Raw genomic sequence first — 14,220 nt, 5'->3', positions numbered from 1 at the left:
TTGGAGCTCGAAAATTTAGGAAAAATTGTGACAATTATTTTTTATACTAAAGAGATCACCAACTAGAAGATGGGCCAGAGGAGGGGCACATGGTGGCCACATGGGCACCCCCTAGCTGTGTGGTGGTTGTGTAAGGCGGTTTGCATCGCCCTTCGGTCAAAGCCTTACTCAAGAAGTTTCTAAATCCACCCTAAGAAAAATATATTCATCGGAGTTACGAATCTCCGATAATCTATAAAATGGAGAAACGACTCAAAATACAACACAGAGGAAAATTGCAGAAAAATATCGTCGAAGAGATGATCCAATCTTGAAGGAGGCTCTCGCCCTCTAGGGGCCATGAACATCATGAACCAAAAGGGAGAAACCTCTCCACCTATGGGAGAGGCCAAAAAATTGGTGTCCTGTAGCCGCGAAAGTTATGGGAGAACCGGTCGGCCACCAGAGGCCTACATCCATGTCCTGGTGAGTGATATCCCACAAGTGTAGGGGATCTTTCGTAGCTATTTTGATAAGTAAGAGTCGAACCTGACGAGGAGCAGAGGGAATTGGTTGATAAAAACTAGCAAAAGTTTACTACAAAGCTGCAAAAAATGTTTGACGCTTTGTTTGAAAGCAAGAGTAATTACAAGAAAGTAAATAACAACAAAGGTGCAACAGTGCAATAAGTGGCACAATCCTTAATTGTGCTAAGGACAAGCCGGTGTTTTTTTGCATGGTCAATTCATTCTCGAGGACACAAAGGAGTTTCACCAAGTTGCTTCCATCAAGATTCATTGAGTCACTATTCATTATTTTGATAATTTGTTGTGCGGTGAAATCTATGATAACTATTGTTCTCACTTGAACAACACAACATACTTATGATTATACCATCTGCTCAATCATCTGCAAATGCAAGAAAAAAAATTAAGACAACATCTAACTATAGCCATAAACTTCGGGGTCCCAACAACCCCTCATGCAATAGTTCATAAGCTTAGTGTCGTGATTTTTTCACGACATATGTCCTCGTGAAAGGACTTAGTTGTGAGGCCATCACTGCTAGGTGATTGCTTGAATGGGGTTGATCGGAATCGAGAAACAAGGATTTACCCAGGTTCGGCCCCTCACGGTGGAGGAAAAAGCTTATTCTTGATTGATTGATTTTGATGATGATGATCTCGATTACAAGGATGTAACTTGGCTAACCTACTACACGAGAGCTTGTAACTTGATATTTTCTGCCTCAGGGGCTCCTCTTTATATAGGTTAAGACTTTGGGTCTACAAGAGAGGGTCGCATTGCAACCCGTATGCTAATACACTTCCTACTTATCTTATTCCCTAGGTAAGGAAAGCTCCAGGCGACTTATCCTTCTGGGTTGTCAAGCCGTCGTCTTTAAGTGTTGGGCCTCAAGCCGACCCACTCTGTCAAGCCGCCGTGCCAGTCTTGATATCTTCGACGCCTTTGACCCGTCCTGAGTCTTGTCCGTAAGTCGCCAATTGAATGACCTGGCCCATCATGGAGGGTCATATCGTGGGGTTATATCCCCAACACTTAGGATATGGTAATTTCTGTTACTCCAGCCACCTGTCGATGAATAAACTAATCACACTATGCTCTCCTCCAGGGCCTTAAAAGTGAAGTGATATGAAGTCGACATTCGCACATCATCACTAGAGAATTGCAGCACAAACACAATATCAAACATTAAAATAGATTCAACTTCACAAGATTACTAGCATCATGGTTTATTTTTTCCTAAAAACTATGAATTATTATTTGATAATTTTGAACAATTTATTTGGAGAAAACAATATAAAAGCAGATAAAAAAATACTCCCTCCGCTCACTTTTATAAGTCATTTCAGACAACTCAAAATAAGTTGTTTTGCATATTATCTGAAATGTTTTCAAGGTCTTATAAAAGTGAACAGAGAGAGTAGGAAAAGCCGGACCTAAACCATCTAGAAGGTTCGCAAAACTGCTAAAAATGGACTAGAATATAGAAGGTTCCAAAGGCTGGATTTGTAAAACGTACAAGTGGCTTAAATGAGCCGGCCCATCTTCATCTCGCCCGCGCACGCTCTTATGCGAACCAAGTACATTTGGACGTAATGAGCGTCCAATAGGATTTGCACACACAAGCCCACACCGTAAAAAGACACGAATCATGACAATTGTTTCGAACGGTTTGAGACTTAGAAAGATCTTTTCTTTTGATTTGAGGGAGAGTTAGAAAGATCTTAGAATTGCAGGAAACTCGGAACATACTACTATTCCCAGCTGAAAAGAAGAGGAAGATCGTAGAATTCTTGGTTATCTTATCTTTTTTGGCAAACTCCCAGCTATGTGGCAGAGAGCTCCTATACAGGCGCGTTTAGCGCCGCTTGTGCTCGCTGGCGCTCACGCACTCACGACCTGGGCCTGGCCCAACAAGGCGCGTAGGTCTGCTTTGTTCACTTGCTTAAAAAATATATTTGCATGGTTCGCCCTCAGTCGATCAGTGACCTGCTTCGTTTGCTCTCGAAAGAGTCTCCTGTGATCTGGTCAACCGTCGACTTAAACAAATGAATCTAAAAAAATCGTAAAACATAAATGGACATGTAAATTTGAAAAAACTGTGGATTTGAGAAAAAATCATAGATTAGTAAATCGGTTCACAAATACAGTATACTTTTTCTATTTTTGAAAAAATTTAAAAAACTCTAGAAAATTTCATAGTATTGAAGAAAGGTTGCGGATTTGAAAAAGTTCACGAACTCGAAAAAACTCGTGGATTTGAAAAAAGTTCGCACACTTGAAAATTTTCATGGATTTGTAAAAAAATTCGTGCGATTTGAAAAAAGTTCACAAATTTGAAAACAGTTCATGCATTCTGATTTGATTTTTTTACAAAATGTAAAATAGTTCATACATTTGAGAAAAACAGTGGAAAAATAAAATGAAAAATAAAAACAAAAAGAAAAATACCGATTGGAAAACTGAAAAAAAGATCGTATGTTTCCCAAAACCGGCCGGAAGCTTCTAGAAGGTCTATAAAACCGGCTGGGATGATTCGGAAAAAACAAAAGCAGCGACTGGCTGGGCCATTCAAGAGCTGTGCGCGTTGTGGAAATGAAGGAGAAAATGCAGTTGTGAAAGAGAGAAAAAAATATTAAATGGGCCGGGCACCGGTGGAGCGGGGCGAGGTGCGCCGGTTTGTCGAATGAAGGCGCTAAATTGGGTTCAGCTATTCCTGCTACTACCTTTTTTTTTCTCTATTCAGCTAGGCATGCCAACTTTCCCGCCATTCAGCTATCTGGGCATGCCAACTTTCCCGCCATTCACCAAAGTCCAGCGAACGCGTACCGAACCAACAACCAGCCTGGCAAGTCGGCCCAGTCCAGCGGAGCCTTTTTCTTAACCCGTTCGCTCTCTTCCTCTTCTCCCCGGCCGCCACCACCCTGTCTCCTCTTCCGCCTACCCCCCGCCCCCGTATAAAAACCCTAGCGAAAAACCCCCAAATCCCCCCACCATTCCCACCACCCGCCCGCCTTCTCCGCGCGATCCCGCTCAAACCGAAACCAATCCCGTTCAACCAAAAGGCGACCGCGCCGAGCGACGACCCAACCCTAGGCCCAGGCGAGGCGTCGTCGGCGGCGGCCGCGGTCGATCGGGTTGCAATGGCGGCGGTGGGTGCGGCGGACGGGGACCAGCGGTGGCTCGTGGAGTGCCTGACGGCCACCCTCGACACCGCCCGCGAGGTCCGCGCCTTCGCCGAGGAGTCGCTCCGCCAGGCCTCCCTCCAGCCAGGTTCGCCTTCGCCGGCCCTCGCTCAGTAACCGTCCTTGCTGGATCGAGGCCATTTCCGCTCCGAGTTGGTGGCCACGCTCTGTTGACGATTTGAGAGTGCGAGAGCGTCGAATTCGATCCCTCCTAGATGCGCCAGCGGCTGCTTTGCAGTGTCCTAAAGCTCCCGTGCGCCATCCCACTGCTGTTAAGGAGACGGCTGGCAGATGCAATTGCCTAAATACTACCCTTGGAGCTGCTTAACTTCTGTTACTGCAACTGCTCTTGACCTGTTGTGCTGACCACCATTGCAGTAGTGGAGTAAATTACACAGAACCAACACCTTTGAGACAGCCTAGTGGAAAACAGCCGGCTTGAACTTTTTTTCTCTCCAGAAAACCACCATTCTCGGGGCGTACCGTTGCAGATGGCACCGGATTGACTGCCTTTGACTTGAGCTAAACAACCAAAGTAATGGCCCTGAACCACTGTCAGGGCAGATGTGGCATCTCACATGGACAATACACGGAATTAGGCTCCACCATATCCTTTTCCATTTCTTTCCCTTCTCTCTACTCTCCCCAAAATAATTACCCCTGACCATCGGTTGAGGGCGTGCGCCCATCGGAGGAGGATTGGTGCGTGATGCGATGATGGAGGGTGAAGGACAAAATCCTGGACTGCAAGTCACTAGTGTGCCTCTTCGGCTCAGAGTTTCTCTCCTAGCAGTCCATGAAAGATGGCATTGCCTTCAGCTTGGTTCTGCTGGCCCTGAAGCGGCAGCACTCACTCCTCGAAGGCATGGTTCTGCTAGACTTTCTGTCCTGCCCGAAGTCCTCCGTGTGCTTTGCCCAGATGGTGCCATGAATGCTGCCATGTGGTTGTGCAGGATGATGACATGGTGGTTAGACGTTGAGAGCTCCCCAAGGAGCACCACGAGCGAGGCCCACATGCCGCCCCCGTCGCAGAAGGCCTCGAAGAGCGGCTACATGTGGTGTTTTCATTAGCCTCCAGGATGTCTGGAGGGCGTGGAGAAAATCTTATCTTATACTCACTCCGTCCCATAATATAAGAACGTTTTTCAAAAGCAATTGATCAAGGGGAAATTCCCATAGGGTTGGAACGTGAAGGCAAAAGTAATTGCTCCAAAACTCACGGGAAAAGAAGAGTGCGTCAAGCTGGATGTTTGTCGGTTTAGCAAGTGCGAAATTCCAGCAGTGGGGCTGGCGGTGTGGATGGAGGCCGCGAACTGCATGGTGACCGTTGTTATGTTGCCCTTGAGGACCTGTATCTTTTGGCGCTCTAAAGTAGCTGTCACATTTCTCTCCTTGTGGCGCTCCAATCATGGCTGGTGATGGTTGATGCATGCTGCACATCGCCAGAGCCAGAAGGGGACATGTGTATGCATATGTACACCCATTAATTCTTGTAAGAAAGCATAAACTACGATAAACTGGAAAATAGCTAGGGAATTCGCAAAATCTTGAACTTTACACCCATTCTGGTAAACCTGGCTCCGGCACTGATGCCGCCTGTGGAGAAGGGGGGGTGGGGGGGGTGGGGGTGTGGGGAGTGAGAGTGAGAGATTTTTGTTGTTGTTGCTAGGACCAACTTCTATCTTGATGAAAGGTTTCATTACAAGGCTCCATTTGCCATTGTGGTGGTTTACTACTTACATTTCCATTGGAAGCATCATCTTTGGGCCCTAATCCATGATGTCATTTTACTACTCATGCTTTTCAACCACATAAGAACCATATAGTTTGGTTTTGTAGCATCCCGAGTTCCTGACTCATGCCCTCTTACTCAGTTCTTGTGGGTTCTTGAGTTATGGTTTTTGCTGCATGGTAGCTCATAGCCTCTGACTACCTAACTGCTGGAACAAATTATTTGAATTGGTCATTATCTTGAGACATGAAGTGTATTTTCACTCACTAATCTCCTGCTGTCAGCTGACAATTTCGTGGTTTTGCTATAATGTTTCCTCAGGATATGGAGCTGCCCTCACGAAGGTCACAGTCAACAAGGAGGTCCTGTTTGGGCTACGTCAGATATCCTCAGTCTTTTATTTGCAGTTTCTTTTCATGGGAACTCTGTTGTATACACTGTATTTTTGTTAGACTTGGCGTCACTTGTTGGACAATCTTGTTGTTGTTTGTTGGTCCTTTACTTCCTGCTACCTAGCTGCTGTTTTGTTAAAGCAGTTCATCAAGCAGCACTGGGAGGAAGACGAAGACAATTTTGTGCCTCCTGTTGTTTCCGCCTCAGAAAAGGTACTTAGGTTATCCCCTGTTCTTTGTTGAATGCAACAAATTAGGACTCAGGTCATAGCATACTCCTGATGTCATTTCCCATTGCTTTTGGCTTGTTGAAACAAATGGAGCTGATTGCTTGTTCTTATCTCACAAAAAACAATAACATGCTTTGAAAATACACATTAGATGGTTGTGTGAAGGGGTTATGGTATCCACACTAGTAGAGTAAATGCTCTGCTCAAAACTCACGTTTGCCTGAATTGATCATTGATTATTCTATGGCATATGGCAGCACATCTAATACCGTTGTTAAAACACCAGAAAACATGTGCTTACTGTGTTAATTATTTTTATTTCATTGTTGTCGAGTTCTTAGTATTTGACATTGTTTTCACCCTTATTCCTCATCAGGTTGTTATACGTCAACTCCTTCTTACCTCACTGGATGATTCTAATGGGAAGATTCGTACTGCCATTGGCATGGCTGTAGCAGCTATTGGGCAGAATGATTGGCCAGAAGACTGGCCTGAGTTACTTCCATTTATCTTGAAGTTAATTGGTGATCAAAGCAATGGGAATGGAGGTACGTGGGTATTTTGTTTTCTCCCAGTATTTTCAAATCAGGATATACAGGCTTGTTTGGAAGCCTTGAACTTGAACTAGGAGACATCAGCTTCTGACCAGCATAAGCTCCTCCAAATGGTCACATTTGGAAATACACAAAAAAGATTATTCATTGGAAAGAGGTCTACAAAGACTTGGGAAAGCGTCGGCATTTGCTGGCTTATTTGGCAAATAGAGTACGTTATAAGAAATTAATCGGTAGCAGAACAGCTTCTTTCAATAGCTAACTTCTACTATGAGAAGCTTGTGGAGGCTTCTTAATACAAAAAGAGGGCTTCGGATTCCCGGAGAAGCTCTAAAAGCTGCACCCTTTCAGGAGACCTTGGACTTCTTATTGCTTTAAAGTGAAGCTCAGGTTGTGGCAAATAGGGCACACAATTATGTATCTAAAGAAGTTCAAAACATCTCCCTTCTGCTCATACTCATGTCATGCTAAATCCAAACCTTATTGGAACATGAACTACAATCTATGTCACATGTCTACAAACATGGGTAGTTGACATGACAATATGCATTCATGGTGATGCTGGGAGATCATTTTTTCAAAAGAAATCTAACAAGTCAGCTTTTAGTAATGCTATATCTTAACAATTGTATGATACTATATTTTTTTGCCTAAAAACAGTATGCTTCTTTTGAAACAGATTATGTAAATTTTCAGTAAAATGCCAATTTAATCTTCTAACACTACTGGTACATCATTATTCACAATTTTTTCAAGTTTGTTTAAACATAACTGTGCCCTTTTCTGCATCAATGAGGACCTGAAATATGTCACATCAGATTAACTTGTTTTTGTGCTTTGAATCTGTTATAGTGTTCATTCCGAGAACTATTATGCCTTAGTCAAACCAAAAAGGCACTTACAACATCATCTGTAAGTTCTCCTGTTTTAGGCTCCACTCTGTCGATAGTTGTTTGATTATCACTGTTGTGTTGGGGTTCTGCCAGACCTTGGCCCTAACTAAGCTCCACTGTTGGTGCTAGATAGCCCCAATCTGCGTTTCTTCTCAGGATGCTCATGTAGCCCAGACATTTTGAATAGAAATTATGAAAACTATGGTTATTTTCACTTTAGAATTCCATGGTTGCTGTTATCCTGAAAGCTTTGGCGTACTTTCCATGGCAGTTCGTGGAGCATTAAGATGCCTAGCCCTTCTATCAGATGATTTGGATGATACTTGTATTCCAAAACTAGTGCCAGAGCTATTCCCATCATTGTACAGAATAATATCATCTCCACACGTAAGTTTGTTACTGTTCACTCCTTTTTTTAGGGACTATTTATGGAGACAATGCAATATGTTCTCACCCATTTTGAAAAACAGCTGTATGAAAATTCTCTTCGTTCAAAGGCTCTTGGAATAGTCCATTCGTGTATTTCCATGCTTGGATCAATGAGTGGTGTTTACAAGGTAGTTTTATAGCTTATGCTGCAGTATTTCTGCCGTTTCTTCACATTATGGAATATGAACTGAGGTGATTTGCTGGCACAGAGAGAGACTGTCAATTTGATGACTTCAATGCTTGATCCACTTGTGGAGCAATTCTCTATAATTTTAAATTCACCGGTGCTGTCCCCAAATCCTGATGACTGGAGTATGCAGATGGAGGTATGCCTCATACAACTGTCTTGTAAGATTGATGGCTTCCATTATTTGTAGTTGTGAAATCCTATGCTTTTCTGATGATCAGGTGCTGAAGTGTTTACTCCAGCTTATCCAGAACTTCCCTAGACTACCTGAAGCTAAAATTTCTGGCAAGTATAATACACTATTAGCTTTGCTCTTACTCTTCTGCCTTTCTGATTAATGGGCCAATTTTGTACAGCTGTTCTTGGGCCTCTGTGGCAGACCTTTGTTTCATCCTTCAAGGTCTATCACCTGTCAATCATTCAAGCTTCAGAGGATGCTGATAATGTGGGCTATGATTCTGATGGTAGTGAAAGAAGTCTCGAATCCTTTGAGATTCAGGTAATTTCATGCATCCTCTATTTCTATTCCATTGGTAATTTCGTTCTAGTTACTTTTCTCTTTTATTGTACTGTAGTCCATTTGGCGCCTTTGCTTGCGTGTCTTTTACCATATTCTCATATTTTCCAGTTATTTGAGCTATGGACAACAATTGTGGGAAATTCTATGTTAGCAAAGGTATCCCTTTGTAACAACATACATTTTGTGCATCTTTTTTCTTGTAATAATTGTCTCTGCTGTCACACTAGGTTATTGCAGGAAACATTAAAGAGCTAGCATACTACACTATATCCTTTCAACAGATAACTGAGGAACAGGTATGTGAACTGGTTGATACATGGCTAGTATATATATCTGATCTTACATAAGCAAAAATTATCGGCATGCTAGTTTTTTTGCTTGAAATTCAAACATATCTATTTATTTTGTTATTCTAGGTGCAAAACTGGTCACGTGATGCTAACCAGTATGTTGCTGATGAGGATGATGTAACTTATAGCTGTCGTGTGTCTGGTATGAGCTGAAATGTTGCTTCTGTTTGTCATTTTTATTCAATCTATATTAACAGTGGAATGTTTTAGTGCCCTTGTTTAGTACTCCCTCTGTAAACTAATATAAGAGCGTTTAGATCACAGTGATCTAAACGCTCTTATATTAGTTTACAGAGGGAGTACTCCCTCCGTCCCAAAATTCTTGTCTTAGATTTGTCTAAATATGGATGTATCAAGTCACGTTTTAGTATTAGATACATCCGCATCTAGACAAATCTAAGACAAGAATTTTGGGACGGAGGGAGTAATAAACTAAAATTATATTATTGTAGGCTTGCTCATATTAAACAATCAACATTGAAATGTCTTTGCTTGCTTCCATCTTTTGCTTGGGGGTAAACAACCATGTTCATTACAAGAGACACAGATTTAAAATCTCCTCTTAAATAGGAATTTGTCAAACACAAGACGTTTTCCTCACATGCTCATGGTTTCAGGATCTCTTTTGCTGGAAGAGATAGTCACTGCTTACGAGGATTACGGAATTGATGCAATTTTGGAAGCTTCACAAGTTTGTTTTCGTGAATCACGTGAATTAAAACAAGCGGGTTCTGCCGACTGGTGGAGAGTGAGTTGTTAGCTTTTGAAAAAGTTCTAAACGAAATCACCGCTTAAGATCTTAGCTCTTATCAACTATCAATAATGCTACTCTAATTATGTTCCTCACTATTTTGGTGATGTATTTAGACTAAGTCAATTTGGTGAATCTTGTTTGACGAAAGTTCTAAGTTGCTCCCCTTAAGTTGTCTTGTTTAGTAGTTAGCCATATTTGAATCTGTTGTTTACTCCTTTTATTACCCTCCAAGTATTGTAGTGTCTTTTGCAGTTGATGCTATCTAATACATCATGTGTTTGTGTGCCAGCTTCATGAAGCATCACTTTTTGCTCTAGGTTCACTATCAGAACATCTGTGTGAAGCACAGGTTGGTTTAATTTTGTTGCTGTGCTGATTAGTTTCATTAACTCATTGCTCTTCTGTTGGCAAGATCCATCCACTTTTTATATAGGTTTCCAATGCCACTTTACTACCTTGATCTTACAATTGAGCACTTTTGGGGATGATGTGGCATGTTTAGTCTGCCACCTTGGATAGCCTGTAATAGTATGACTTGGTATCTCTCAAAAACTGCAAATGAAAGGGAACGCCCCTGTGAATTGGAGAGAAATAAATAATTAAATCTGCTTAAAATTGACACCAAGTCATTACTCACTTTGATACACTTTTCAATTGTTTTTCTTTTCTTTTCGCCATCTTTCTGCTTCTGCTTCCGCCTGAGTCGAACTAGGCCTGAGCTTGTTAGTCCCCATGGCCCATAGTTAATTGTCACGAGAAGCTTACATGTGCTATCCAACCTACCGACTGAGTGAGTCAGTTGTAGCTTGACTGTATGTTGGCCTGGAGGTTGACCATATTGATGTGAACACTAATGCAACTTATAATAGGCAGCCGATTGCCTGTCACCATGAACACATTCTTGCACTGTGATGTGCGGCATCATGTGCTTGCACATGCAGCCACATTCGCAGCACAATCCACAACAGCTTTGTCACCAGCACCGTTGTCCACCTAATCACCTTCATGAGCCCAGCCTTTGCTGCAGAGGGAGAGAGCGCTGGCGCTACGGCAAGGCCGTGCGAAGAAACCCCTGGTGCTGTAGGGAAGTTGATGAAGTGGCGTCACCAAGTTTAAGGTCTTGTTTAGTGAGATTAGAGAAGAGTGCAAAGGAACCCCTGGTGCTGTGGGGAAGTTGATGAAGTGGCATCACCAAAACTAAGGTCTTGTTTAGTGAGATTAGAGAAGAGTTCTTCGACCAAGCTGGATAATGGGTGTGGCCGCAGTAGGATCCAGAATATGGGTTTGAGAAGAGTTCTTTGGAGCAAAGAAGGATTAGCCATGTGTAAGCCAATGTTTGTCAAGCATGCCATTGCCCTAGTCCATGGTCTTGTCTAGTTTGTTAGAGAGTGTAGTCGAATACTATCTAACCTGCCATGACTATATAACACTTTTCCAGGGAAAGAGCACACCCCGCAGGTTTATAGTCCAAGGCATCATGGTGTATTTAATACAATCCTCATTTTAGTAATCTCCACATGCCAAACTCAATATTCAAACAAATTGCAAATCAGATGCTCTGCGTACGAGTTAGTGTTGTTGATTGATTGCAAACTAGAAAATCCTGAGAATTTCATGCAGCCAATTATCCTTTACCACATGAGCCGGCCCATATTCGCAATTCTGTTGACGATTCAAAATGTACGCACATGCCAAAATTGTCTGCTAATTGGCCTGGTTGCAGTGGCAATATTTTTTTTGTTATTACATGTAGTGGTCTCACGTTAAGGCTGGATAAGTCCCTTTGCACATTCAGATAGTTAAATCCCACTTATCGAGGCGTTTGGCTCTGTGTGTCAGCTAGACAGATGTGCTTGTGAGTTGTTCTTTTGTACTGGGTAGGGTAGTGGGCCCAGATGCAATTTTGCCTTTTTCCTTTTTTCAGTTATTGAAATCAATAATAGAATTTGTGAGTCTTTTATTCATTAAGTGCTTTCTGATTGTTTAGGATTCTGGTTACAATGTGCGAGATTTACTTGAGCAGATGGTAACTGATATTGTGGGAACAGGTATCTTTGCTTTGGTTTGGAAAATTGTATATCTTCCTATGCTATTTACTAATCTTCTGATTTTTAGGGGTGCACCAGTACCCATTTCTTCATGCACGTGCATTCTCTGTTGTGGCCAAGTTCTCTTCATTGGTGAACTTCCTTAACCTTACCTCCTTTTCCCTATATTTATTGCTATATGTTCAGTAAAGCTGATTTGGGAAAAAAATGTCAGATAAGTAAGGGGATCTGTGAACAATATCTATGCAATGCTGCTCATGCAATTGCCTCAGATGTGTAAGCCCATGAACTTATATGTTGTCCTATTCCTGACACAATGGAGAACTGTATTCATTGGTGCGATATTTGTTTGGCAGGCCACCACCAGTTAAAGTAGGAGCATGTAGGGCACTGGCTGAACTTCTACCGGAATCTAATCAAAGTTCAATGCCAAACAACATTATGGGCATACTCTCATCTCTTGTTGATCTTCTGAGGCAGGTAATGTTGTATACTTGTATATATAATTGTAAACTTACCTGCTTCGACTTCTTGAAGGAAATAAGTACATGGAAGTTTTACGGCAGGCATCTGATGAAACACTGCATCTTGTTCTAGAAACCCTCCAATCAGCCATTAAATCTGGTCTGTCAACTACTCAACACACTTATCAATGCATACTATAGTAAAATATGTGTATGGTATATTGATAATTAAAGTTTTGTTTGCCCATAAGATCAACATCTTTCCACTTGATATGTAGGTGGTGAACAATCAACATCAATCGAGCCAGTCATCTCTCCTATCATACTAGATGTATGGGCCCAACACATTGCCGACCCATTCATCAGTATTGATGCTGTAGAAGTTCTAGAGGTAAGTTCTCGTCAGAATCTGCTGGTCTATCCACGACTTCTCTTATTTAATTTCTCATTATTGTATGATTGTGGTTCATGTTTAAATGATACTCCAATCTGACTTCATATTTTGAACACATTATCAATGATGTACACCAAGAAGCTTTTGAAATTTAATTGTTACAGTTTACAAATTGAGATTGGTCTGACAGATGTTATGTGTTCCTGGAAATTGGAACTATTATGTCCAAATATCTGTAAGATGGCAAATGGGAATTTACAAAAGGAGATTTTCTTTATGGATTAATGCTTACGTATATTTTTCTGTAATATTTCTCCTGAGTATCGATTAATTTTGACTACCAATGAGCATGCATGAGTTCTGCATGATTTTTCTTTATCGTGGCTGTTTTGTGTATTGTTTAGGCCATTTACAAGAACTTACCTGTGTATCTCTTATCATAATGTCGGCAATTTTGTACACATTTTTTTGGTTATTGCAACCCATAAAATTGCAGCCTACCTAACAGGATCCCTTAGTTTTTAGGCCATCAAGAATGCTCCTGGATGCTTAGAACCGCTTGTGTCCCGGATTCTTCCAACAATAGCGACAATTTTATCAAAAGTAAGATGCTAAAGCCAGTGTTACATCATTGTCATGATTTTTCTGCATTTGCCCGCAAAATGCAAATCTTATTTGTGGTTCATTTGCTAGTCCAAGATCCAGCCCGATGGACTAGTTGCAGGTTCACTGGACCTCCTGACGATGATACTCAAAGTATGTCTTCATAGTCCACGTTTCCTAAGTTCAATGTAGTTAAAGGAAAATATTATTGTAAAAATACTGTATAAACTTATTAATGCCAATCTTGATGCTGTTGTGTAAATTTCAGAATGCTCCAGCTGCTGTGGTTAAGGCAGTGTTTGACACATGCTTTACATCTACCATTCAGATTGTTCTTGAAAGTGATGACCATGGAGAGATGCAGGTAAATGATTAGATCATTCAAGTATAGTTGACATATTTTGTTTGGATTTATTATTGATATGCTACTTTATTGCCAATTCAGAACGCGACAGAATGTTTGGCAGCATTTATATCAGGTGGCCGGCAGGAGTTGCTTGTTTGGGGTGGTGAACAAGGAAGTACATTGAAGATGCTACTTAGTGCAGCTTCAAGGTAACTGAAGATTGCGTATATTTAACTTACTGTGGGAAAAGCAGTTACATAGTTCTTAATTTATTGCACATACTTCACCAGCAATCAAAAGGAATTTGATAAAAGTGAACAACTAACCATTAGCCACTTAGCCTTGCTGAAGTGTGATGCTATAGTAAACTGCTTCTTGCATATTCCTGATGCAGTGTTTGCTTTGATATTTACCCGCATGCTTATGCCGTGGTTCTTCATTGTCTTAACAGGCTTTTAGATCCAGAATTGGAAAGTTCAGTGTCACTTTTCGTTGGGAGTTACATTTTACAACTTATTTTACATCTACCTTCACACCTATCTCCCCACATTCCGGAGCTTATTGCTGCCATTGTGAGGCGTATGCAAACGAGCGACATTGCAGGATTGAAGAGCTCTCTTGTTGTTATAATAGCC

General features: G+C 41.6%; 1 protein-coding gene across 1 annotated transcript in view; it reads left to right on the top strand.

Moving 5' to 3' along the window:
* Positions 1-3,449: 3,449 nt before the first annotated feature.
* LOC119327942 (importin-9-like) overlaps positions 3,450-14,220 on the top strand; it is a 13,642-nt gene continuing 2,871 nt past the window's right edge. The window contains exons 1-25 of the mRNA XM_037600999.1: positions 3,450-3,777; positions 5,743-5,804; positions 5,934-6,026; positions 6,420-6,591; positions 7,762-7,877; positions 7,961-8,047; positions 8,129-8,245; positions 8,328-8,391; positions 8,463-8,605; positions 8,735-8,782; positions 8,854-8,922; positions 9,043-9,118; positions 9,594-9,724; positions 10,020-10,079; positions 11,718-11,778; positions 11,846-11,910; positions 11,993-12,054; positions 12,135-12,258; positions 12,345-12,402; positions 12,521-12,633; positions 13,162-13,239; positions 13,330-13,392; positions 13,508-13,603; positions 13,685-13,794; positions 14,037-14,220. The exon at positions 14,037-14,220 is cut by the window's right edge and continues 4 nt beyond it. Coding sequence (XP_037456896.1) covers positions 3,648-3,777; positions 5,743-5,804; positions 5,934-6,026; positions 6,420-6,591; positions 7,762-7,877; positions 7,961-8,047; positions 8,129-8,245; positions 8,328-8,391; positions 8,463-8,605; positions 8,735-8,782; positions 8,854-8,922; positions 9,043-9,118; positions 9,594-9,724; positions 10,020-10,079; positions 11,718-11,778; positions 11,846-11,910; positions 11,993-12,054; positions 12,135-12,258; positions 12,345-12,402; positions 12,521-12,633; positions 13,162-13,239; positions 13,330-13,392; positions 13,508-13,603; positions 13,685-13,794; positions 14,037-14,220 — 2,382 coding nt within the window. The 5' untranslated portion in view covers positions 3,450-3,647. The remainder of the gene's footprint in view (positions 3,778-5,742; positions 5,805-5,933; positions 6,027-6,419; positions 6,592-7,761; positions 7,878-7,960; positions 8,048-8,128; positions 8,246-8,327; positions 8,392-8,462; positions 8,606-8,734; positions 8,783-8,853; positions 8,923-9,042; positions 9,119-9,593; positions 9,725-10,019; positions 10,080-11,717; positions 11,779-11,845; positions 11,911-11,992; positions 12,055-12,134; positions 12,259-12,344; positions 12,403-12,520; positions 12,634-13,161; positions 13,240-13,329; positions 13,393-13,507; positions 13,604-13,684; positions 13,795-14,036) is intronic.

This window comes from Triticum dicoccoides, chromosome 7A (genome assembly GCF_002162155.2).
Source record: "Triticum dicoccoides isolate Atlit2015 ecotype Zavitan chromosome 7A, WEW_v2.0, whole genome shotgun sequence".
In the NCBI taxonomy this organism is placed as follows: Eukaryota; Viridiplantae; Streptophyta; class Magnoliopsida; order Poales; family Poaceae; genus Triticum; species Triticum dicoccoides.
Note: the sequence above shows the minus strand (reverse complement) of the source record. Positions and strands in the feature narration are given on the sequence as shown.